The sequence below is a fragment of the Vigna umbellata genome, chromosome 9 (genome assembly GCF_029865625.1).
Source record: "Vigna umbellata cultivar VRB3 chromosome 9, Vumbellata_1.0, whole genome shotgun sequence".
NCBI lineage: Eukaryota > Viridiplantae > Streptophyta > Magnoliopsida > Fabales > Fabaceae > Vigna > Vigna umbellata.
Window position 1 is genome coordinate 36,600,763 of NC_142173.1, and position 25,148 is coordinate 36,625,910.

At 34.6% G+C, this 25,148-nt stretch overlaps 2 protein-coding genes across 2 annotated transcripts; one reads left to right on the forward strand and one right to left on the reverse strand.

The window, feature by feature from the left end:
* Positions 1-15,554: 15,554 nt before the first annotated feature.
* On the reverse strand, positions 15,555-19,037 carry LOC124826516 (mitochondrial uncoupling protein 1-like). Its single transcript, XM_047299348.2, has 9 exons — positions 18,828-19,037; positions 17,666-17,884; positions 17,484-17,562; positions 17,252-17,385; positions 17,063-17,161; positions 16,870-16,974; positions 16,451-16,525; positions 16,112-16,198; positions 15,555-15,845 (listed from the first exon to the last, which is right to left on the reverse strand). Exons 1-9 carry the CDS (start codon positions 18,909-18,911, stop codon positions 15,810-15,812), a joined length of 918 nt encoding a protein of 305 aa, XP_047155304.1. The 5' UTR covers positions 18,912-19,037; the 3' UTR covers positions 15,555-15,809.
* A 2,649-nt stretch (positions 19,038-21,686) lies between these two features.
* Positions 21,687-24,388, forward strand: LOC124826519 (uncharacterized). Its single transcript, XM_047299350.2, has 7 exons — positions 21,687-21,984; positions 22,360-22,825; positions 22,907-23,052; positions 23,143-23,384; positions 23,469-23,882; positions 23,957-24,148; positions 24,224-24,388. Exons 1-7 carry the CDS (start codon positions 21,687-21,689, stop codon positions 24,386-24,388), a joined length of 1,923 nt encoding a protein of 640 aa, XP_047155306.2.
* Positions 24,389-25,148: the final 760 nt, after the last annotated feature.

Sequence of the window (25,148 nt, forward strand, 5' to 3'; positions counted from 1 at the left end):
ATTAATGCTGGTTTGACCTCCATGTTGGCTGCATTGACTCTAGGTCGAGCTATGCTATTGAAGTGCTGAGGTCCAGCAAGATTAGTGTAATCTGCAAGAGTTCTTCTAGCATTATTATTGTTCTCCATACTCCCTGTGCTATGAACAGAACCTTGTGGTGATGATTGTAGGAGAGTTTCAGGAGAAGGGAAAAGTTCTCTGGACGTTCTGATTCTTCTCCTCCTTCTACTCTCGTCTAGCCCTTCAAGTAGTGGTTCTGTTGTTTTCTTACTTCTAGTTCGAATTGCCTCCTGCATGCACAAGAAAACAAAACCCTAGAAAAGATTTGTTAGCACAAAAAGATATAGAAGAAAATAAAGATTGAAAAGATATAAGAAGATAAAAGATTTAGAAGATAGAATCAAATAAAATAGAATAAAACCTAATCTAAAAAAATAAAATCTAATCTAAAAGATAAAATAAAATAAAATCTAACCTAACCTAAAAGATAGAATAAGAATAAAATAAAATCTAACCTAAAAAGATAAAAAGATAAAATCTAATAAAATAAAATAAAATCTAATCTAAAAAGATAAAATAAAATCAAATAAAAACCGAAAAATAAAAAACAGAAAATAAAAACAGAAAACAGAAAAAATAAAATAAAATCAAATAAAATACAAACTGAAAAATATAAACAGAAAAATAAAATAAAATAAAAATTCGAAATTTAAAATAAAATAAAAAAAATAAGTCAAAGATAATCAATAATCACACAAATTAACCAGTTAAACCATGAATCCCCGACAACGGCGCCAAAAACTTGATGGACAAATTTGTAAGCACCAAAATATGATGTCACAAACTTGTTTCACAATCGGCAAGTATGACCGAATCGTTTCAAGTAATAAACTTGGTAAGACCAAGTATCGTTCTCCCAAAGGACTCACGGCCTAGTTTAGTTATGTGATTTGTTGATTAGCTAAAACTTAAGAACACAATAATTGAAGTTTAATATGCAAAGACGAAAATTAAATATGTATGCATGAATTGATCAATGACAAAGACAAAAGATAAACACTTTCAAGGAAATATATGAATGAATATGTTGTTGGGGGGTCAATTTCATCTCATCCACTCTCATATATTTTAGGAATTCAACATTCAAATCATCATTGTTAATGCCACTCTCTAATGTACCATTCTAGATGGCTTCTCCCTAATCAAATAGTTCATACAATTCCTAGCATTCCTAATGATTAGTTCATGAGTGCAGGAGCTTAAAGGCAACCAATATAATATTGTCAGTATAATATTGGGAGAAATTCCCCGGATCTAGATTTCCCCGTACGTGTCCGTATCAACAAAACCAATAATCATGCATTAGAATGAGTTAAACAATGCAAGCATTGAGCAAAGAGGAAAAACCCTAACTAATGATGAAAGAAAGCATATGTCTTAATTCAAAGATGTACTCAACAAATCCATATATGAGAGCTTCAAGAGATTACTTTGATTCCCCAACAAACATACAAGGTTTAGTTCACCATATTCATGGTGAACCTAGATGAATTACAATGAAAGTATGAAAGAATAAACCCAATAAAGGTGAAGAGGTAGCCTGAGCATCCAAGATCCTCCTTCAAAGGGGTGAAAGAGAGAGTGTTTGCCTCGTTTCTGCCAAAGATGCCTAACTATAGGACGTGCAAGCCCTTATATACTAATCTAGAGTTACAAAAGATTACAAAAGTCCAAGCCCAAAAAGTGCCGCTCAGCGGTATTTACCGCTCAGCGGTGATTGCGCGTCTTCTTTCTTCCCCTCAGCGGCCATTTTGCCCCTCAACGGTTCCAACGTCACCTCTTGAGTGCCGCTCAGCGGTAGTTTGCCGCTGAGCGGTGCCTTCGACTTCTCCTTTTTGCACTCTTTCTTGTCTTTTCTAATGTCCTCTCTCTTATTCTTCACTTCTTTCACCAAATTTACCTCAAAACCTGCACAAAAACACTTAAATCAAGCATAAACCTGTCCAGCTCTCTTATTTCTGAAAATATAAACAAAAGGCATGATTTCAAGCTAGTTTCTAAGTCTAAAGGTTGCTTTTAGTATCAACTTTAAGCATGAAAATAACAGTTTTTCAACTGTTATCAATGATGCATGCTTGTGAATGTTTTTGATTGTGGTAAAATGAAAGGCAAATTTGATTCATGTGACATTGTGATAGTAGAGTGAATGAGTGATCGTCTCTTATACACTTGAGTGTGAGTGAAACACTTGACTTAGTGAGGAAATATTACATGAACACATGAACATCCATGCTTAATTGATTGATCATTCATGAGAATAGCATTTGTGGGAATTTAAATGACTTTGTGAACACTAAAACATGTGCACATCTTGATTAAACTCTTGGTCATAAGTTTGAGTGAAGTTGTTACTTATCTTGAAAAAGAGGATTTTTGAATGAGTGAACCATCATATGAATTGGTTGAAGATTGAGTTACATCTTATTTGCTTGAGGACAAGCAAAGTTTTAAGTTTGGGGTTGTGATAACAGTTGAAAAATTGTTATTTTTATGATTAAAATTGACACTAAAAGCAACCTTTACACTTAGAAACTAGCTTGAAATCATGCTTTTCTTTATATTTTTGGAAATAAGAGAGCTGGACAGGTTTATGCTTGATTTCAGTGTTTTTGTGCAGGTTTTAAGGTGAATTTGGTGAAAGAAGTGAAGAAGGAGAGAGTTGAAATCAGAAAAGACAACAAAAAGTGCAAAAAGGAGAAGCCGAAGTCACCGCTCAGCGAAAGTTTACCGCTGAGCGGCACTCTGGAAGTCACGTGAGGTCCGCTGAGGGGCAAAATGGCCGCTGAGGGGAGAAAACAAGTCACGCACTCACCGCTGAGCGGTATTTTACCGCTGAGCGGCACTTTAATGGGCTTGGACTTGACTTTTTGTAATTTACGAATGATATATAAGCTTTAGGGTTTCCTAGGGTTAGGCATCTTTGGCAGAAACGAAGCAAACACTCTCTCTTCCACCCCTTTGAAGGAGGATCTTGGATGCTGAGGCTTCTTCTTCACCTTTTTAGGGTTTATTCTTTCATTCTTTCATTGTAATTCATCTAGGTTCACCATGAATATGGTGAACTAAACTCTGTATGTTTGTTGGGGAATCAATGTAATCTTGTGAAACTCTCATATATGGAATCTGTTTTTACATCTTTTAATTAAGACTTATGCTTTCTTTTCATCATTAGTTAGGGTTTTTCATCTTTGCTTAATGCTTGCATTGTTTAACTCATTCGATGCATGATTATTGGTTTTGTCGATACAGGCACGTACGGGGAAGTCTAGATCCGGGGAATTTCTCCCAATTTTATATTGGTTGTCATTAAGCTCCTGCACTTATGAACTGATCATTAGGAATGCTAGGAATTGTATGAACTCGTGATTAGGGAGAAGCCTTCTGGAAAGGTACATTAGAGAGTGGCATTAACAATGATGATTTGACTGTTGAATTCCTAAAAATATATGAGAGTGGATAAGATGAAATTGACCCCCCAACAACATATTCATATCTATATTTCATTGAAAGTGTTTATCTTTTGCTTTTTGCCATTGATCAAAATTCATGCATACATGTTTATTTTCTGTCTTGCATCTTAAACCCCAATTATTTCGTTTGTAAGTCTTAGTTAATCAAGAAACCACATAACTAAACTAGGCCGTGAGTCCTTTGGGAAGAACGATACTTGGTCTAACCAAGTTTATTACTTGAACGATTCGGTCATACTTGCCGATTGAAAACAAGTTTGTGACATCATAATTTGGTGTTCATAAATTTGTCCATCAAGTTTTTGGCGCCGTTGCCGGGGACTCTGGTTTAACTAGTTAATTTGTGTGATTATTGATTATCTTTGACTTATTTTTTTTATTTTATTTTTAAATTTCGAATTTTTTATTTTTTCTTTTCTTTTTTTTTTATTTTTTATTTTATATTTTATTTGATTTTATTTGATTTTATTTTTCTGTTTTTTTTTATTTTTCTGTTTTCTGTTTTTATTTACTATCTCCATATTTTTTTAACAAACATATTTTTTAGAAATGAAAATAGAGGAGATGGTAATAATAATTTACAAGTATTGAATCTTGAATTGTCCGGTTGGACAGTTTAAGAAGAGTAATAACTTTTTCATAGTTTATTATGACATATCAATTTTAATATACATGTCTTAAATCATACAGAAACTACCTCCTAAACTTAAAGATCCAGGAAGCTTCACTATTCCATGCACCATAGGAGATGTGAAAGTTGGAAGAGCATTGATTGATTTGGGAGCTAGCATTAATCTAATGCCGCTATCCATGTGCAGAACAATTCAAGGGCTGGAAATTAAACCAACCAGAATGGCTCTTCAATTGGCGGACAGGTCTCTTAAATATCCATGTGGAGTAGTTGAAGATGTTCTAGTGAAGGTTGACAAATTTGTATTCCCAGTGGATTTTATTGTGATGGAGATGGAAGGAACTAGTGATGTTCCTCTTATTCTTGGGAGACCTTTTATGAAGACTGCTAGAGTTTTGATTGATGTAGAGAATGGTAAGCTTAAATTGAGAGTTGATGATGAAGAAATCACTTTTGACGTATCCAAGGCTATGACATATCCAAATGATGACAAAGCATGTTTTCAATTTGATGAACTTGATGAAGTTTGTATGGTGCAAGAAAGGATGGTGCGAAATATTTCTCCATTGGAAAAAACTCTCATTGATGCATGTGAAGATTTAGATGAAGAAGAAGAGAAATTGATTGATGAATGTCTGATGGACTTGGAAACATTGAAAAAGAGTCCAGAGGAAGATCCAATATTCGAAATAATTGATAAGGAAGAAACAGTCAAAACACAGACACTAGAATTAAAAAGATTGCCATCACATCTGAAATATGTGTTTCTAGAAGAAGATGGAACAAAGCCAGTCATCATCAATAACTCTTTATCTCTACAAGAAGAAGAGCAATTGATAGAAATTCTGAAAGCCAACAAAGAAGCAATTGGGTGGTCAATATCAGATCTCAAAGGTATTAGCCCAACTTACTGCATGCACAAAATTTTTATGGAAGAAGATTATAAACCAAGTGCTCAACCACAGAGAAGGTTAAATCCTGTTATGAAGGAGGTTGTCAGAAAAGAAGTGTTGAAACTGTTAGAAGCTGGTATCATCTATCCAATCTCTGACAGTGAATGGGTGAGTCCAGTACAGGTGGTTCCAAAGAAAGGTGGGATGACAGTAATTTATAATGATAAGAATGAACTTATTCCTACTCGGACAGTTACTGGTTGGCGTATGTGCATTGATTACAGGAAGCTGAATAAAGCTACTAGGAAAGATCATTTTCCTCTTCCTTTCATGGATCAGATGCTAGAAAGGTTATCAGGGCAGGCTTTCTATTGTTTTCTAGATGGATATTCTGGATATAATCAAATTGTGGTGGATCCAAAGGACCAGGAGAAGACGACTTTTACTTGTCCTTTTGGTATCTTTGCGTATAGAAAAATGCCTTTTGGATTATGTAATGCTCCAGCTACGTTTCAGAGGTGTATGCAGGCAATTTTTGCAGATCTTTTAGAAAAATGCATTGAAGTATTCATGGATGATTTCTCAGTTTTTGGAAATTCTTTCCAAAGATGTTTGGCTAATTTGAACACTGTCCTCAAAAGATGTGTGCAGACAAATCTTGTTTTGAATTGGGAAAAATGTCATTTCATGGTAACTGAAGGAATTGTATTGGGGCATAAAATCTCTGCTAAAGGAATTGAGGTAGACAAAGCTAAAGTAGAAGTCATTGAGAAACTACCTCCACCAACAAATGTAAAGGGGATTAGAAGTTTTCTTGGTTATGCTGGGTTTTATAGAAGATTCATCAAGGATTTCTCAAAAATTGCTAAACCATTGAGTAATCTTTTGATAAAGGATGCGCCTTTTGTGATGAATGTGATAACAATTGAAAAACTGTTATTTTCATGATTAAAATTGACACTAAAAGCAACCTTTACACTTAGAAACTAGCTTGAAATCATGCTTTTCTTTATATTTTTGGAAATAAGAGAGCTGGACAGGTTTATGCTTGATTTTAGTGTTTTTGTGCAGGTTTTAAGGTGAATTTGGTGAAAGAAGTGAAGAAGGAGAGAGATGAAATCAGAAAAGACAACAAACAGTGCAAAAGGAGAAGCCGAAGTCACCGCTCAACGGCAGTTTACCGCTGAGCGGCACTCAGGAGTTTGCGGGAGGTCCGCTGAGGGGCAAATTGGCCGCTGAGGGGAGAAAACAAGTCACGCAATCACCGCTGAGCGGTAGTTTACCGCTGAGCGGTACTCTGAAAGTCACGGGAGGTCCGCTGAGGGGCAAATTGGCCGCTGAGGGGAGAAAACAAGTCACGCAATCACCGCTGAGCGGTAGTTTACCGCTGAGCGGCACTTTAATGGGCTTGGACTTGACTTTTTGTAATTTACGAATGATACATAAGCTTTAGGGTTTCCTAGGGTTAGGCATCTTTGGCAGAAACGAAGCAAACACTCTCTCTTCCACCCCTTGGAGTAGATTGGGAGATGGTGACAGCTCTCCTCTTCTCTTTCTCGGGTTTTTCTATCTCTTTCATTCTTTCATTGTTATTCATATAGGTTCACCATGAATATGGTGAACTAACCTCTTTATGTTTGTTGGGGAATCAATGTAGTCTTGTGAAACTCTCATATATGGAATCTGTTTTTACATCTTTTATTTAAGATCTATGCTTTCTTTCATCATTAGTTAGGGTTTTTCCTCTTTGTTTAATGCTTGCATGGTTTAACTCATTCGATGCATGATTATTGGTTTTGTCGATACGGGAACGTACGGGGAAGTCTAGATCCGGGGAATTTCTCCCAATTTTATATTGGTTGTCGTTAAGCTCCTGTACTTATGAACTAATCATTAGGAATGCTAGGAATTGTATGAACTCGTGATTAGGGAGAAGCCTTCTGGAAAGGCACATTAGAGAGTGGCATTAACAATGGTGATTTGATCGTTGAATTCCTAAAATATATGAGAGTGGATAAGATGAAATTGACCCCCAACAACATATCCATACATAAATTTCATTGAAAGTGTTTATTTCTTGTTTTCCCATTGATCACAATTCATGCATACATGTTTATTTTCTGTCTTGCATTTTAAACCCCAATTAATTCGTTTGTAACTCTTAGTTAATTAAGAAATCACATAACTAAACTAGGCCGTGAGTCCTTTGGGAAGAACGATACTTGGTCTTACCAAGTTTTATTACTTGAACGATTCGGTCATACTTGCCGATTGAAAACAAGTTTGTGACATCATAATTTGGTGTTCATAAATTTGTCCATCAAGTTTTTGGCGCCGTTGCCGGGGACTCGTGGTTTAACTGGTTAATTTGTGTGATTATTGATTATCTTTGACTTATTTTTTTATTTTATTTTTAAATTTCGAATTTATTTTATTTTATTTTATTTTTCTGTTTTCTGTTTTTATTCTGTTTTCTGTTTTTATTTTATTTTATTTTTATTTGATTTCATTTTATTTGATTTGATTTTATTTTGATTTTATTTGATTTGATTTTATTTTATTTTATTTTATTTTCTATTTTTATTTTTTGGTTATTATTTTTTTTTATTTTTCTATTTTTTTATTTTCTGTTTTTTTTTTGTTTTTATTTTCATTTTTTTTTGTTTTGTTATATTTTTTCGTTTTCTATTTTTAATTTTTTCGTTTTCTGTTTTTATTTGTTTTTTTTTCTGTTTTCTGTTTTCATTTTTCTATTTTATGTTTTTATCTTCTATCTTGCTATCTTTTATCTTCTTATCATTTATTCTTTGTATCTTCTCTATCTTTTTGTGCTAACAAATATTTTCTAGAGTTTTGTGGCTAATGCTTGCAGGATGCAATTCGGACAAGAATTTAACTATATGGGCACTCAATTCTTCAAGGTCAACAAAGGGAAGCAAGATATTTCTTCATTCAGGCAGGGCATGGAAGAATCACTGGGTCATGCATGGGATAGATACAAAAGCTTGCTACGAAAAACACCCACGCATGGATTTGATGAAGTGGAAGTAGTCCTTACCTTCCTTGGAGGTCTTGGTTCACAAACCAAGATGATGCTTGATGCCTCAGCAGGAGGAAACATTAAATGGAAAACTCCAAAGGAAGCAACAAAAATTATTGAAAATATGGCTACTAGTGATAATGAGCTCAACAGTGAAAGAGGAGCTCCTATGCAACAGAAAGGAGTTCTACAGTTACAAACCAATGATGCCTTGCTTGCACAGAACAAGATACTAACTCAACAATTGGAGAATCTCACAAAGATACTTGCACAACTGCCAAAAGAGTTAAAGACTGTTGCACAGGTTCAACCACAGATGTGTGAATTATGTGGTGGTGACCATATAAATGGTCAATGCGCCTTTCTAGTGGAAGCTTTAGAGGATGTTAACTTCATGGCTAATCAATTTCCATACTGTCAGGGGAACTTCAATCAAGGGTGGAAACCACACCCAAGTATTGGTCAAGGACAAAGTAGGCAAGCTGGACAAACAGGGCCATTTCACAAGCAACAACAGCAACAACCAACCTTATGGCAACAAATGTCTACACTTAATGAAAGATCAGCAAGGTTGGAAGAAACTCTTCAGCAATTCATACAGAAAACTGAATCTTCTCAAAAGAGCACTGAAGCTGCTATCAAGAACTTGGAGATTCAAATGGGTCAGATTACTAAGCAGTTGGAAGAAAGGCCTGACAAGAATTATGGGGCTAATACTGAGGTTAACCCCGGGGAAGAGTGTGAAATGCTAGTGAGTGTAAATGTTGAAAAAGTTGAGTTGGAAAAAGAAGAGAGAGAAGAGAGAAAAGAGAGAAAAGAGAGAGAAGAGAAAGAAGAGAAAATTTGTGTGAAGATTGAGAAAGTGAGTAGAAAAAGAAAAGAAAAAAAGAAAGTGAGAGAAAAGAAAAAGAGGACGAGAGAAAAAAAGAAAGAATCATATGAAAAACCTCTTCCTCATCCAAAGAAGTATCATAGAAAGGAAAATAAATTTAAGTGGTTCATGGAAATCTTCAAGAAATTGGAGATTAAAGTTCCTATGATTGAGACACTACAACAGGTTCCTGGTTTGATCAAATTTCTGAAGAAGTTCAGTAGAAAGAAGAAAAAGAAGATGGAACTTGAACTTTATTGGGTCAAGCTAATGACATTAAAAGAGCGCTTGCTGGGAGGCAACCCAGTGAATTTAAAAACTTTTGATTTGGTTTTGTAATTTGTAATTTGTGAACATTATTTTTGTATTTATTTGGTTGGATATAGCATCTACTGAAACAGTATGAAGATGAATATTGGGCGAATGATTAATAAGATAGAAGGTTATGAAAAGAATGCAAAGAACACGTTAAATGAAGAATGTAAAACCATTGTAACAAGAAGTGGTAGAGTGTTAGAGGAGAGAAAAATAGAAGGAAAAGAGAGTGAAAAAGAAACACTTGAGTGGAAAGATATGGTTGAGAAAGAAAAAAAGACAGAAGAGGAAGATGAGAGAAAAAAAGAAAAAGAAAAAGAAGAGTTAGGTGAAAAAGAGAGAGAGTTAGAAAAAATACTTCCTTATCTAAAGATTTATTCAAGGAAGGAAAAAGAAAAACAGTTTGAGTGGTTCATGGAGATGTTTAAAAAACTGGAGATTACCATTCCTTTCTCAGAAGCATTGCAACAGATGCCATCTTATGCAAAGTTTTTGAAAGAATCCTTAAAAAAAATATTAAGAAGGAGACCATTGAAGTAAAAGGTAATTGTAGTGCAATCATACAACAATTACCTCCCAAGTTTAAAGATCCAGGGAGCTTCACTATTCCATGCACTATAGGAGATTTGGAAGTTGGAAGAGCTCTAATTGATTTGGGAGCTAGCATTAATTTCATGTCGCTTTCTATATTTAAAAGAATTGAGGGCTTAGAGCTCAAACCCACTAGAATGGCACTTCAATTGGCGGACAAGTCTCTTAAATATCCTTATGGAGTAGTTGAAGATGTGTTGGTCAAGGTAGACAAATTCATTTTTCCAGTGGATTTTGTTATTATGGAGATGGAGGAAAATGGAGATGTACCTCTCATTCTTAGGAGACCGTTTATGAAGACTGCCAGAGTTTTAATTGATGTGGAGAATGGTAAGCTCAAATTGAGAGTTCAAGATGAAGAAGTAAATTTCGATGTATTTAAAGCCATGACACATCCAAAAGATGACAAAGCATGTTTTCAATTTGATATACTTCATAATGCTGGAGAGATTGACAGGTCAGTCATTTTATTGTTTTCTGGATGGATATTCTGTTTACAATCAAATTGTGGTAGATCAAAAAGATCAAGAGAAGACTGCATTTACATGTCCTTTTGGTGTTTTTGCTTATAGAAAGATGCCATTTGGATTATGTAATGCCCCAGCCACATTTCAAAGGTGTATGTAGGCAATTTTTTCAGATCTCATGGAAAAGTGCATTGAAGTTTTCATGGATGATTTCTCTGTCTTTGGAGATTCCTTTCATAAGTGTTTGATGAATCTGGACACCGTTCTCAAAAGATGTGTTCAGATCAGAAGCTTCTTAGGCCATGTTGGATTCTATAGAAGATTTATCAAAGATTTCTCAAAAATTGCAAAACCATTGAGTAATCTGTTGGTTAAAGATATACCTTTTGTGATGAATGATGAATGTTTGAAAGCTTTTGATACATTGAAAAGCAAATTGATTTCGGCCCTAGTGATTATAGCCCCAGATTGGAATCAAAATTTTGAATTAATGTGTGATGCTAGTGATTATGCAATAGGAGTTGTCCTTGGTCAGAGAAAAGGGAAGGTATTTCATACTATCTATTATGCTAGCAAAGTGTTGAATGATGCCCAGTTAAATTATGCAACCACTGAGAAGGAGTTTCTAGCCATAGTTTATGCTTTAGAGAAATTCAGATCTTATCTCATAGGGTCTAAGGTGATTATCTACACAGATCATTCAGCTATAAAATATTTGTTGACAAAGCCAGATTTTAAATCACGTCTGATTAGATGGGTGTTACTACTGCAAGAGTTTGATGTAGAAATCCGTGATAAAAAAGGGAGTGAAAATTTGATTGCTGATCACTTATCCCGGCTAATTAATACTAAGGTTACTAGCTGATGAGTGCATATTTATGCCCACATTTATGTTTGAAAATTAAAATTTTGATGGGATAATTGTGTTTAAATGGTTGATTTTAAGTGAATTTGTGATGATTGGAATTATTGGGTTTGGGAAACAAAGAGACGTAAAAAGTAAGTTTTAGCGCATAAATTATTCTTGGATGTTCTAATGTTTATTTGTGCAGCTGAGAATATAAGTTCTAATTGTCCAAATGGCAATTCAAGGCCCAAAATCATATTTTATTTGAAAAATAATGTACAGATGGGCCAAACAGACAACTTTTACCTTTGCACCTCCCAATTTTCCTACATACACCCCTCTTCTCTTAAACAGGCCCAATACTAAGCCAAACAGTAACCCTATTCTAAACACACCTCCTAAATTTCCCTAGCCATACCCCTCCTAAGCTAGACTCCACCAGATCATGCCACGTGTCCAAATCCTCCCCACACAGATCTAGCCAACCATGTGCCGCCACCTCAGCCCTAACCCATGAGCATCATCTTCCACCTTCTCCACAGAAACCCTAGCCGCCAATGTCGCAAATGCCGTCAGCCGCCGTTCCGTTTCTGCCGTACCATCCTTTTTCGCCGGACCACCACTCTCCGCCACCATCTTCCTCACACAGCACCACCGTCAACCTCTCTCACCGTGAAGCTGCCGCGCACTGCTTCTCCAAAATTGCGCCTCGCAACCACCAAGGCCGCCGCCATCAAACCAGCGAGCTCCTCCTCCATTCGCGAAAGGGCCGCCGCTTTTGAAACCTCCATCTCCAAGCCGCGCCACAGATCGCAAACTTCATCACGCCATTAACGGCGACGCCACCACAGCGCCTCTCCACCCAAAGCCGTCACCACCAAATCATCGCTCCACCGAGTTACCGTCGCACCACCAAACTGCGATTCACGTTCATCACCATCAACACCATCGCGAGTTCTTCATCGCCCCAGCAATCGCAATCGTGATTCCGCCCTGGACGCCATCAACGAGCATCATCGCCGCAAGACCTTCATCTCAGATTTTCATTCGCAACCGGACCACATAGCAAAACCCAATCTCCTCCATTGACGCGCACCTGCAAACAACAAACGTAGAAAAACCACAGCGGCGAAAGCGGAAACGCAGGAAGAGGCACAAGAGCTCCCTTTCCCCCAATCTGAAACCCTAATTTTGGGTGGGAAAGGGGCTGACACGTGTCAGTCTCCCATTGACTGCGAAAAACTGGTCAAACAGAATTGATTCTGGTCAACTAAGGGGTTCAGTTGCAATTTTGGGAAATTCAGAAGGGGCTAAAGTGCATATAGAGACAATTTCAGGGCATTTGTGCAATTTTGGAAATTCAGAAAAGCTAAAAGATAAAAGTCAGTTGTTGAATTAATTTAATTTGGGAATATCAACTGAAAATATCTTCCAAATAATGTTATAATTATTTTAATCTTTTAGTTATTTGGAAGATATAAGATAAAATATTCTATCAACTGAATACTCAGAGTCCAAGCCCGATCAAGCCTATATAAAGAGACCCAAGGACTTCACTTAATTCATTCATTCTCTCATACTCCTCTCACTTTTCTTTCATCTTGTATTCAACTCCATTCATGGAGAGCTAAGCATCTAGGGCTATTCTGCTGTAATTCCATGACGGATTCTGAGGTTACGTTCAGTTAATGCAATTATTTACTTTGATTATTGATTTAAGTTGTTCTCTCTATGTCTTTCATCTCTCTATCTTGTTAAAAGCAAATATTTTTGCATCATAATGTGTTTGAATCTACATGCATATTGATTATATGAGTTTTAGGGTTTCTAGGTTTAAATTGAGAATCTACTTTGATTTAATTTAGGAACTTTCATATGATTAAATGGTTTTTACTATCAATTGAGAATGTACTTTGATTGATTAGTAATAATTTCAACTATAATCAATTGAGAATTTACTTTGATTGATTAGCTTTTAATTTGGTTAGGAGATTTAAGAATAAACATGATTAAACACAATAGAATTTGATTGAGAATGTACTTTGGTTGAATTTATTGTGAATAATCTATAAAGGTTTTGCATTTGATTGAGAATTTACTTTGGTTAAATGCATGATCGCCCTCAAATTAATTAAGAATGTACTTTAATTAATTTGAAACTTAAACAATAATCAATTGAACAATTATCCGTGAATAACCGATGATGAATCTATCTTGGAAAAGCAGTGGAATTAGCCTATTTCATCGTAACTGTTTTTAAGTTTCTTATTTATTCTTTAAACACTCTTCAACCATTACTTTTATTCATAAGCATTGCATAGCATTCGTAAGAGTCACAGATATTCAAAAGCAATTCCGTGTTCGTTGGGAGACGACTCAAGGTTACTTCAACCCTGTCTACTTTCTTGAATACTACTTGGCAATACTAAAGTTGCCTTGAAAAGTAGTATTAATTTGATAGCTTCAACGACAGCTTATCACTAGCAAAGAAACAAAAATCTGGGAATCTTTTTCGGATGAAACACTCATGTATATTCAAAAGAGGTCGTGGTTTGCTGATTTGGCAAATTTTAAAGCTGTAGGGGTAATCCCAGAAGATCTTAATTGGCAAAAAAGAAAGAAATTTTTGCATGATGCCAAGCAGTTTATCTGGGATGAGTATAAAGCTGTTAAGAAGAAGCCACTTCCTCTAAAAGTGAAAGATCCAGGAAGTTTCACCATTCCTTGCGTCATAGGGAAGGAAGAGATAAGGAAATCCCTACTTGATTTAGGGTCAAGTGTCAATTTGATGCCTTTATCTATACTTGAGCGAATTGGGGATCTTGAAGTCAAGCTAATAGAGATGACTTTGCTAATAGCAGATGGATCTTCAAAGAAGCCTTATGGTGTAGTGGAAGACGTTATGGTTTGTGTAGGAAAACTACAATTCTTGGTGGACTTTGTGGTAATGGAGATGGAGGATGAAAGGATTCCAATTATTCTTGGAAGACCGTTGATGAAAACGGCCACAAGTCTCATTTAATCAAGAAATCACATAATTGTCTAGGACGTGAGTCCTTTGGGAGACAATACTTGGTCTTACCATTTATTATTACTTGATACGATTCAGTACACTTGCTGAAGTGTTAACAAGCACATGCAGACGACTACTGATTCGATTGAGCCCCTCGCGCCGCATCACGCTCGGCTCTCAAGGTTTTAATTGCAGCCTGCATGGCCTCCATCCTCCTCAGCATTTCCTGCATAAACGTCATTGGGTCTTGAGCCATCCTTATGATCTTGATAGGGTGTCTTCGAAAATCCTCGGCCCCACGGTGGGTGCCAAAATGTTTCTACTGAAATGGTGCGAGGATGATCGTTCGTCCTAGAGTCTTGCGTGCCAAACGTCCTCCTTGCTCAATTCAGCGGATGGGCGAGCGTCCTTGTTCCTTACTCAAGAATATTGAACACCGAATGAGGGGTGACCTGCAGAAGACACTTTGACGCTCAAGTCAGAATATTTCTTTGTAGGCCTTTTATAATTTTATAGAAAGTCAAAGTGAGTTTGCCTCGAAATTAAACCCTTATTTAAAGAGTTTAAAAGGAATGTGACCAATTAATTTACCTCTTAATAGTCATTAATGCAGACCTTAATTGTCTAGCAGTAGCCATTGTTTCATTAATTGTGCCTTAACTTTGTTGAACAGTTGTCAGACCCGGCGGTAATGAGATGCTTTCTTGGCATATCAACCGCTCGATCCTTTCCATCCACTGCATCGCCAACACCGACCGGTCGAGTATGAGCCTATACTAACACAATTCAATTTTTTCTTAAAACTATTTCTTTTATTAATTGACAGGGTTTTTTTAAAAAAAAATGTTTTTGTTCTATTAGAAAAACATAAATTAATAAAGAAAACAAATATTAAATACGATCACGGTTTATAACTAAATAGTTTCCTTCATTATAGAAAGGCATATTCAATTTTATGATGGAGACAAATAATAAGATATAATAGTCCACGGGGTTAAATGTATAAAGTCTATTTTGAACAGAACATAAATTTTCATTTATAATTAAATTTTTTCGTAATATCTTACATTTTAACTCTTTATTTAATTTTTTTTATGAATTATTTTTTAGTATATTACTTTTTAAATATATTGATATGGAATGAGAAGACGTTTCATAATATTTAAACTTGTGACTTTAATGTGGTAAAGGCAAGAGAATCCCTGAAAGTTGAGTTCAACGAATATCATTTGAACTCCTCTTCATGGGTCTGAATAAAATTTCTCCTCTTGCGAGAAGAAAATTGTACTGTTGATTACTGTGTTGTGTGCAGTGAAAAAAAAAAGGATTTAGAATAGGAATTTTGCACTGAGAAAACCTTTGTTAAGCCCCTATCTTCTCTTGATATTGAAGAAACACATAACACTGCATCACTAAGCCCAACTAGGAAATTTTTTATGAGAATTACATAGATATGACATAGCTATTGTCATTTCTTGTCATTTCCTTTCCCAACAAAAATAAATGTGTTGGAACATTCCAATTCACAAAAAGAGAGGTTTTATTCTCTTGAAAATGAAATTCTACTGAAAAAATTCTACTGAAGAAAACTCTACAGCAAACTGTTCGAGGTCAAGCTGATTCTAATCTTTTGACGTACTTTTTAGCCTGTCACAGGAAAAACAAAAAGAAGTGAGATTGAAAACTGCCCAATTTAACACGTTAAAGCGATATGCATAGTGCAAAAATATCAGTCTGAAGAGACTCAACCCATAATCACAATTGTCATGGTTGAGTCAATACAAAATTCTTTGCAAATTTTGTGTTTTCTGATCTCTATCTCAACATGTAAGTGTGCTATAAAAATATGTAGAAGGTGATAAAAAGGAAAGGATAAATTCATGGAAAGCTATTAAAAAGCATTCAACTTGTACCTGCTCTAAAGTTAAAAACATGATCACGTTCCATGATCCTAGCCGTCCAAAATTTGGTATGAACCCCTTATAAAAAGCAAAAGGTCCCTGCAAACATTACATTCCATAACCAATTAAGTGTGGCAAACGTACAATGATGTAATGTAGCCAAAGCTAGAAATTATCAAGGGAGTTTGTTTAGCAGATTGTGCTTTGTCAACAACCACATAAAGTTTGACTCTAAAATTTTGTGATGCGTTTTAATAAAAAGCCAGAGCAATTATATTCATGCAATATACTATTTAAAATCAAAGAAAACATGCAAGAGAGAAAAATAGTGACACTGGAAAAAAATCATACGTCATTTTTTAATGTCTTGATGAAACAATCAATGGTGCTTTTGTAACTAGAATCTCCCATCATTCTTGACTTAACCTGTCCATACAACAAAAGAACAATGAATTAGGATAATGATAATAGAGAATAATGAAGAAGCTCATTGATCAGGCCCAATTAAGAAGTAATAAAAAAAGATGTTGTCAACAAATCTACCCTATTTGATCTTAAGATCATCTGTCACGGAAAAATCTTCTTTTTGGTTAAGAATTGAATGTATTAACAATTTCAACCATTTTACAATTATCACTGGATTTATCAGTTTATCATAGTTGAATGAAGAAGAAAGTCTGAAACTTATGGTAAATTGTAGGATATTAGCACACTATGCATAAAATGACAAATTAAATATGTATATTCACAAGTAAACACCAAAAGATTACCACATCAACAGGGGAGCCAACACAAACTGCAAAAAACCCTGCCCCTAGACCAGCTAGAAGATGAGTTAGCACATTGTCTGTGAATCCTGGAATTTTCAAAATAGTCTGCAACAAAACAAATAGTTATACAAAAGTAAAATGAAGAGATTGCAAGGTTTTACTCCAAAATTAAGTCCAGTGTCTTTTGCATTACCTGTTTCACTTGATCATAGCTTGCCAATTCAGCAGCATTAATGATACCATTTCTTGTTATGTTGGGTCCAATCCCAGTCCAAAGAGCACCAACCCCTTCCTATGTGTAGGAAGCCAGTGAACAAAACTAAGTATAACCAGAAAAAGGACTGAATACATTTTCACAAACTATATCAAGTTATATGCATACCTGTCTCACTATTGTTGAATAAGCATTTAATGATCCAGTGTAGCGCCTGGGCACACCGGGAGGCAATTTTCCTTCAGATTGAAGTCTAACTTTCACAAGATCTGTTGGATTGGCCACAGCAATTGCCATAGCACCTTATGATAACACAAGTTCATGCGGTTCAACATTATGGTTTTGCATAATGAATCAATAATTCTAAAACAGCAACACAATGTCCAGGAATGGGCTTTACCAGTTGTAAATCCAGCAAGAATTTTCTTAGACAATGGAACATCTCCGACATGGTCAGGTCCAACATAGAAACTCTTAACCTGTTATAAACCCCATGACATCTATGTCATTAGATCACATAAGCAAACGGTGGAAATGAACTGAAATAAATAAACATTCTCCAATACAATGTTCCAAACTCACAGGATCATATAATGCAATTCTTAAACCTCCATTCACACATTGACGTTGTAGGCCTGGTACAATCCCCTTCCAAAGTGCTGAAAGACCTTCTTCCCTGGCAATGGTTGCAACGGTTCCAAGCATTCCCCTATATTTAGGTAAGGCGATCACATCACCAATCACAGGCTGTTTTTGAAGCTGAAGCCTAACTTTTGCAGTGTCCAGAGGAATAGTACATACCTGAATTATTGGAGCAATAATTTCAAACAAATAGTTATATACAACACAGGGACTAAGTATTTGTGAAAGCAATATTACAAGTGAACTTAAAACACAAGGCAGCTTAGTAAATATATATAACGAGCAGAACCAAGTACCAATCTTCGCATAGAGTAACAGGACCAAAATTAACAGCTAAGGAAAAGTTTAGTACAAATCTTTAACTGAAAGATATCTAATGAAATATTATTTGTTTCTTGTGCAATATTTTCACTGCAGCCTGAGATATGACAGGTTAGCCAAACAGGTATGATGATTTTAGAGTAAATCAATTGATACCACCCTTCTAATTCCAAGATCCGCAAACCATAGAATAATCAAGGTTTGAAATTGCAGTTGTAGTCATAGTGTTTTCGTGATTGCAGCCAAGTGGCCATAGTTATAATTGTAGAGAGAATTCAAAACCTTTCGTGTTGTGGCCAAAATAACATGCTGAAGGTTTTGAAAAACCACAGGAATATAATCATCCATATTGAATGAACCATGAAAAGCAAACAGAAAAGTGCGAAGACCTTTCATAATCATATAAGTTAAAAATACCTTTCCTCTATAGCCATTGTTTAATACACAACATTGGCAGGAAGCAATTGGCTAGACACTTATACAAGAACACCATATTTGATAATGAAACACAGTTCCACCTCCCATGTTCAATTCAAAAGGTATCAAAATCAACTAAGGACTAGTTAAACGCATAAGGTCTCAGATGCTCATCCAATGCATGATTTGTCATACAATAGCACGATCATCTAAGACTTTTAAGCAAAGGTCCAATACGCAAAAAAGACAGGATTTTTACACATGATCACAACAAAGAGAGATTACCCAGAAGAGAAAGTTTGATAAAGTGAATATCCAGATGAGAGTTATTGAAAAGAGAGAGATATTAGAGTCACAGATGTACCTCGGCGAAACATGCAGCGAAAGCACTGCTGGCGAAAGTGCCAGCAAAGGAGATGTCGGATTTGGAACTGTCACCTCCCACCATTGCTTCGACGAGGCCAAAAGATGTTCACAACAAATGAAGAGAGAGAATTCAAGAAGCAATAGAAAACAAAGCGGAAAGGAAGAGAAGAAAAAAAGGTGTTCAGAAGAACGATATCAAGACAGTGAAACTCAGTACTAGGCAGAGGAGTTCTTATATAGCTCTTTGTTCAATAACTGAATCTATATTAAAATCTAAAAAAAGTTAATTTTAGAATGCAATTACATGTATTAACGTATAATTTTTTATAGAGTTAATTGAAAGATGCGTATATTATTATTTTAGTTTGACCATGAGCCCATGATTTAAGCATGCTCGTGTTTTGTATCGGAAAATAGTCCTTTTTGAAGATTTATTTTCCTTGTTTTAGGTATAGAGAGATGGATAATGACACAGTCATGAATTGACTGAACTGTAAATCCCTGGGTTTGCTTATTTAATTCCGTGTGTCTGCAGAGGGCCATACTAAGATCTCACGAATGTTTCATTTTGACCCTTTAAACTCAGACAATCATGAATACACCTTCTCAACAAACACATTATTCTTCCCTTCTCATTCATGACATGTTTTAGTTTCAACAAAAGCATGCCATTACTTTTATGTTTCAATGGAGCCAAGTGATAAAAATACAACTATGAGAATTTGATTTCAGTAAAATGTAAACTCATGAATCATAAAACTCAACAATATTATGCATTTATACCTACCTAATCTTACATTTGTACTATTTATCATTTTTTTTACATGTTTATATTTTTACTGTGTTGGTAGAAAGTTTAGAAAATAAATGCATTCTTATGGCGCAATTGCCTTTTTTTTTTGGTAAATTAATGAAGCTATACCTTTTACATCAAATTACATCATGTCTTAAACTTATTTATTTTTAAAATTCATCAACTAATCATTAGTAAATCCTGCAATATTATGCGGATTTAATATGTATCATGCAATGATAAGTTATTTCAAATGTATGAGTAGTTGATTTACTTAAATGTTAAACAAAATTCTCATTATATATATATATATATATATATATATATATATATATATATATATATATATATATATATATATATATATATATTATATAATCGCGTTCATATTCATAAGATTAAATAATAATCATAAGAGTTTGAGTAAAGCTGGCGTAAATATATTTAACTTTCTTTAATTAACTGTATTTTGTATATAATATTTTTACTTATAAAATAGGAATTCCTAAAATATTAGCTATTTGAATTTGTAAAATTGAATATTTTTCAATTTGAAGTACATAAAAAATTAAAAGTAATCTATAAATATTAATAGTACTGAAATAATTGTCTCTAGAAAATTGAAATGTTTAATAGTAAATAAAAAGGAAAATAGATATAAGAACAAAATATTATTAAAATATAAAAAAATAATAAGAGGAAAAGCTAAAAGGTGTCTCTCGAGTAACTTCTAACATATAAAATAGAAATTCCTACAAGTTAATACGCTGGACCAATGATAAGTTAACAAGCAAGGGGCTCTTGCTTCCTCCACCACCACACCTTTCTCCCTCTAATTCTCCTTTACTATTTTGCCTCTCAGTAAAATTTTATTTTTAAGGTTATTATTTTTTAATTTTACCCATTCACAACCTATTTCACTAATAACCTATTGTAATCCGGTGCATGAGTAAGATATTTTTCTTTCATTTTAACATTATACTTCTTCCTCTCTCATCTGCTATGAGATACTACAAGTTGCAAAGATTGGTGGTGGTGGAAAGAATTATCAAGCATTCTCCCTCTCGTGGTGGAAAGAATTATCCGTTTTACCTTAAACGGATGTTAACATCCGTTGAAGGATGTCACCTCCATTTACAGGTTTCGTTTTTTATTTTAGGGTTTTTGTTTTTAGTTTATTCTTTGTTTTGGAGATATTTTAATAATTTAATTTAAATGTTTTGATTTATTATTTTTGAATATAATTTTAATGTATTTTAATTATGTATATTTATATTAGTTTATATTTGGCTTAATTACCTACTTAGTCCCCATGTTAGGAGGTAATTTTCTGTTTAGTACCCGGTTTTAAAAATGTAGGCATTTGGTACCTATGTTTTGAAATTTGTATCAATTCAATCCTATCTAGTTAACGGCGTTATAATTGATGCGAGAAATTAAGGACGTTAATGAAAATGCATTCAAACATTTGACAGCTATTCCACCCAGGCTATCATTAACGTCCTTAATTTCTCGCATCAATTATAACGCCGTTAACTGGATAGGATTGAATTGATACAAATTTGAAAACATAGGTACCAAATGTCTACATTTTTAAAACTGGGTACTAAACAGAAAATTACCTCCTAACATGGGGACTAAGTAGGTAATTAAGCCTTTATATTTATATTTTTGTATTTTGGATGTTATATATAATTACGGTTTAAACGTAATGATTTTGTCAAAAATATATATTTTTTATATATGATTTTTATATCTTTAATTCTTTAACAATTTTATAATTATATAAAAAATTACTTATTACTTTATTTATATGAAATATATAATTTAATTATATTAATATTTATATATTTGTTTGATTAATTATTAATTATGTTAATAAGGCTCATTATAATTTTGTAGGTGATTAATATTTAAAATGGATGAATATCTTCATATGGATTTTCAAATTGGTTGTAGTTTGAAATCTGATTTGTCGTCATCAATTAGCAAAGTTGTGGAGGGAGATTTAACAAATAAATTTACAACAAATGAAATATTTCGTTCACGGGAGCACTTAATTCAATGGCTTATGATTTAGGATTTGTTGTGGAAATAGTAAGATCTGACATACCTACTGGTGTACGGGGAAGAAAAACGTTCATCATACTTGGATGTGAAAAAGGGGGGAAATATTGGAAATACAAAGCCGATGTGGTGGCTAGTGTATACGACACTCGTAAATGTGAGGGTTTGTTTAGATTAAAGGGTAAACCATGTTCAGATGGAGCCCGATGGGTGTTGAAGGTGATGTGTGGACATCACAACCATGAGTTGGCTGAAACTTTAGTTGGTCACCCTTATGCTGGCAGGTTAAATACGAGTGAGAAGTAATTATTGGTTGATATGACAAAGAGTAAAGTTACACCTGCAAATATGTTATTAACACTCGAACAAAATAATGATCGAAATGTGACAACGATTAAACAAATTTACAACGCAAGGCAAGCGTATAAACGATCATTAAGAGGGTCTAAAACCGAACTACAACAACTTATGATGTTGTTGGATCGGGATAAGTACATTCACTAGACTAGGTGTGCTGATGATTCAGAGGTTGTTATTGACTTGTTTTGGACACATCGTGATGCAGTCAAATTGTTAAACTCATTTAATGTTGTATTTTTGATGGATTCCACATATAAAACAAATAGATATAGACTTTTGTTGCTTGGGATTGTGGGTATGACGTCTACAGGGTTAACCTTCTCAGCAGCATTTGCTTTCTTGTCTACTGAAAGGCAGAGTAATTTCACATGGGCTTTAGAAAAGCTGAAAGGTTTATTTGTAACATCTGAGGGTGGTCCTAAAGTCATTGTCATTGACCGAGACTTGCCTTTGATGAATGCCATTGCAAATGTATTCCCTGAGTCATATCAGATGTTATGTCGGTTCCACATCCTTAAAAATGTTAAAGCTAAATGCAAAATGTTAGTTCGTTCTACTGAGGTTTGGGAAGTGTTGATGTATGCATGGGAAAATGTGATGGATTGTGATGATGAAAGCTTGTTTGCTGAGTATGTGAATGATTTTCAATACGCAAGCAGTTCATGGCCTTTGTTCTTTGAATATGTGAATCAGACTTGGATTATTTCATACAGCACATACTTTGTGAAGTTCTGGACGAACAAAGTAATGCATTTAGGGAACACAACCACAAATAGGTAAGTTGTAATGTTATTTTATTTATTTGTTTTGTAGATAAATATTTATTTGCACTTGTTGATGGTTTTTTTTTGTGTCAGGGCTGAATCTGTTCATTGGAGCCTGAAGAAAGTTCTGGGCAATAGTATGGGTGATTTGTGTTCTTGTTGGGATAATATTCATAACGTCATTATCCTACAACGCAACAAGATTAAGGCGTCATTTGAAAGTAGTCTGTTGCTCACGAGTGACCATTTTAAAGGCTATATATATAGATAACTTATTGGACGTGTGTCTCGATATGCATTGGATCTCATTGCTAAGGAATTGAAAATAGTGCAGCAGATAGGATTGGACTCCTCAAAGTGTGGATGCATATTGAGACGTACATTTGGTGTCCCATGTGCATATGGCGAATATGATCCTAGGATAATCCCTATAGGTGAATTTCATATCATGTGGCGAAGATTACATTTCTCAAATGTTGAATTAAATGAAACTGAGCCTCAGTTATCCATTAAAGATGAGTTGAAACAAGTAGAAGAACGATTCAATGAGGTTGACATTAGCACATTGGCGGTAAAGTCACCATCAAGCAGAAGTTACTTGAGATTGTTTGTCCTACATTGACATCAATGGTCCCCTCCATTACATAAAGTGAAGACAAAGGATGCACAAAAAATTAAAGTTCAACGAAGTGAAAGGTCTACTACGTGGGATCCATCATATTTTGAGTATGTGGACGCCTTTCATTCAACCATAGAATCTTCATCTGTGAGAAGTAAATTACAATCAAAGCCAAAAGCGGTGAAGAAAAGGAGAGTTTCAATGATAGACCAATTTCATTCTACTACTCACCCCTTCATTATGGACGTTGTTGATGTTGTGGTTGATGGTCACTGTGGGTATAGATGCATTGCTGCGTTGTTGGAACTCGGAGAAGATTCATGGCCCGTTATCAGGAATGAGTTGTACAAAGAACTCAGTGCATGGCGTGATGAATATGGAAGCCTAGTAGGAGGCTATGATAGACTAGAAGAACTAAGGAACTCTTTGTTGGTGCAGTCACTATCGGCGGTAAGTGTTTCCCATTTTATGTATTTTATTTATTACATTTGTTTTTTTCTAACAACTTCTTTTATTCATAACAGGCTAACATGAACAAGTGGATGACATTACCAGACATTGGTTATGCAATTGTTAACCGATATAACGTTATCTTAGTATGTTTGTCATACTCTCAAAATTATACTATCTTCCCACTACGTTTCACACCACCTTCGGATATAACTCAACATCGCTTAATTTGTATAGGACATGTTCATGGATGTCATTTTGTGCAGGTAAGTACATTTTTTTATGATTTCATTTTAAAATTACTTATCACTCAATTAATTATTGTAATTTGTATAATGCAGGTTAAGCTACAAGAAGGTTGTCCGTTGCCCATGGTGAATATCATGTCCTCAACCCACTGTTATCCTGAGGCACGAGCGTGGTCATATATTTATACTAGTAGGATGCAAACATTTGAACAGTTGATGGACATAACAACATCTTTTGTTGACTTAGGTGATTCGTGATTTATATTATGTATGAAGATATGTAAGAATACACTATTATATTTTGTTATTTAAGTACTTTATTTTCAGTATTCGTGATATTTATATTATTATTATTCGTGATATTTATGTAGTATTTATTTATGTATCAAGATATTTATATTATCAATATTCGTGATATTTATATTAGTTGTTGTTAATTAAGTTCTTATTTTTTTCCACTTAAACATATAAATATTTGATCATCTATATAACCAATATAAAAGAACATGTAACTCAAAATGAAAACATTGAAATTATAAGAAATTATAAATGTCTAATACAAATACAAAGGAAATATGATGTCAATACATAATGAAAAAATGAAATACAAAGTCCTATCAATTAGACGTCAACCGTCTACCACACACATGCCTTTTCCCTCTCCTAGTCGGGGAGTATTCGTCGATGCCCTCATTAGCAATCTGAAGCAGGTCCACTGACACCTGATGTGCAATAGTACCCTCGGTCACATGACGACACGATAACAAGGACTGTAACATTCTTGCCATTCGCCTAAATCTAGGCTACACTATAATTATATCGAACAATTAAATAAACAAGATGAAGAAAATTTAATAATATAAGCAATGAAAAATAACATACTAGGGTGCCAGATGGTGAAGGTGGAGACAATCTACGATGGGGTCGTGCCTCCTGTGGAACATCGGGGCGTTGTCTAGGTGCAAGAGCCGGTTGCGCGTCATTTGCAGCAACAATAATATAAGGATGCGAAACCCTC

Excerpts from the sequence above, each read along its gene's own strand:
- LOC124826519 (XM_047299350.2), top strand. The coding sequence starts at position 21,687 with ATGGCTTATGATTTAGGATTTGTTGTGGAAATAGTAAGATCTGACATA. Across the intron at positions 22,826-22,906 it reads GGGAACACAACCACAAATAG|GGCTGAATCTGTTCATTGGA; the intron begins GTAAGTTGTAAT and ends TTTTTGTGTCAG. Across the intron at positions 23,385-23,468 it reads TTGACATTAGCACATTGGCG|ACAAAGGATGCACAAAAAAT; the intron begins GTAAAGTCACCA and ends CATAAAGTGAAG.
- LOC124826516 (XM_047299348.2), bottom strand. The coding sequence starts at position 18,911 with ATGGTGGGAGGTGACAGTTCCAAATCCGACATCTCCTTTGCTGGCACT. Across the intron at positions 16,975-17,062 it reads GCTATGATCAAGTGAAACAG|ACTATTTTGAAAATTCCAGG; the intron begins GTAATGCAAAAG and ends GTTTTGTTGCAG. Across the intron at positions 15,846-16,111 it reads TGTTTTTAACTTTAGAGCAG|GCTAAAAAGTACGTCAAAAG; the intron begins GTACAAGTTGAA and ends TTCCTGTGACAG.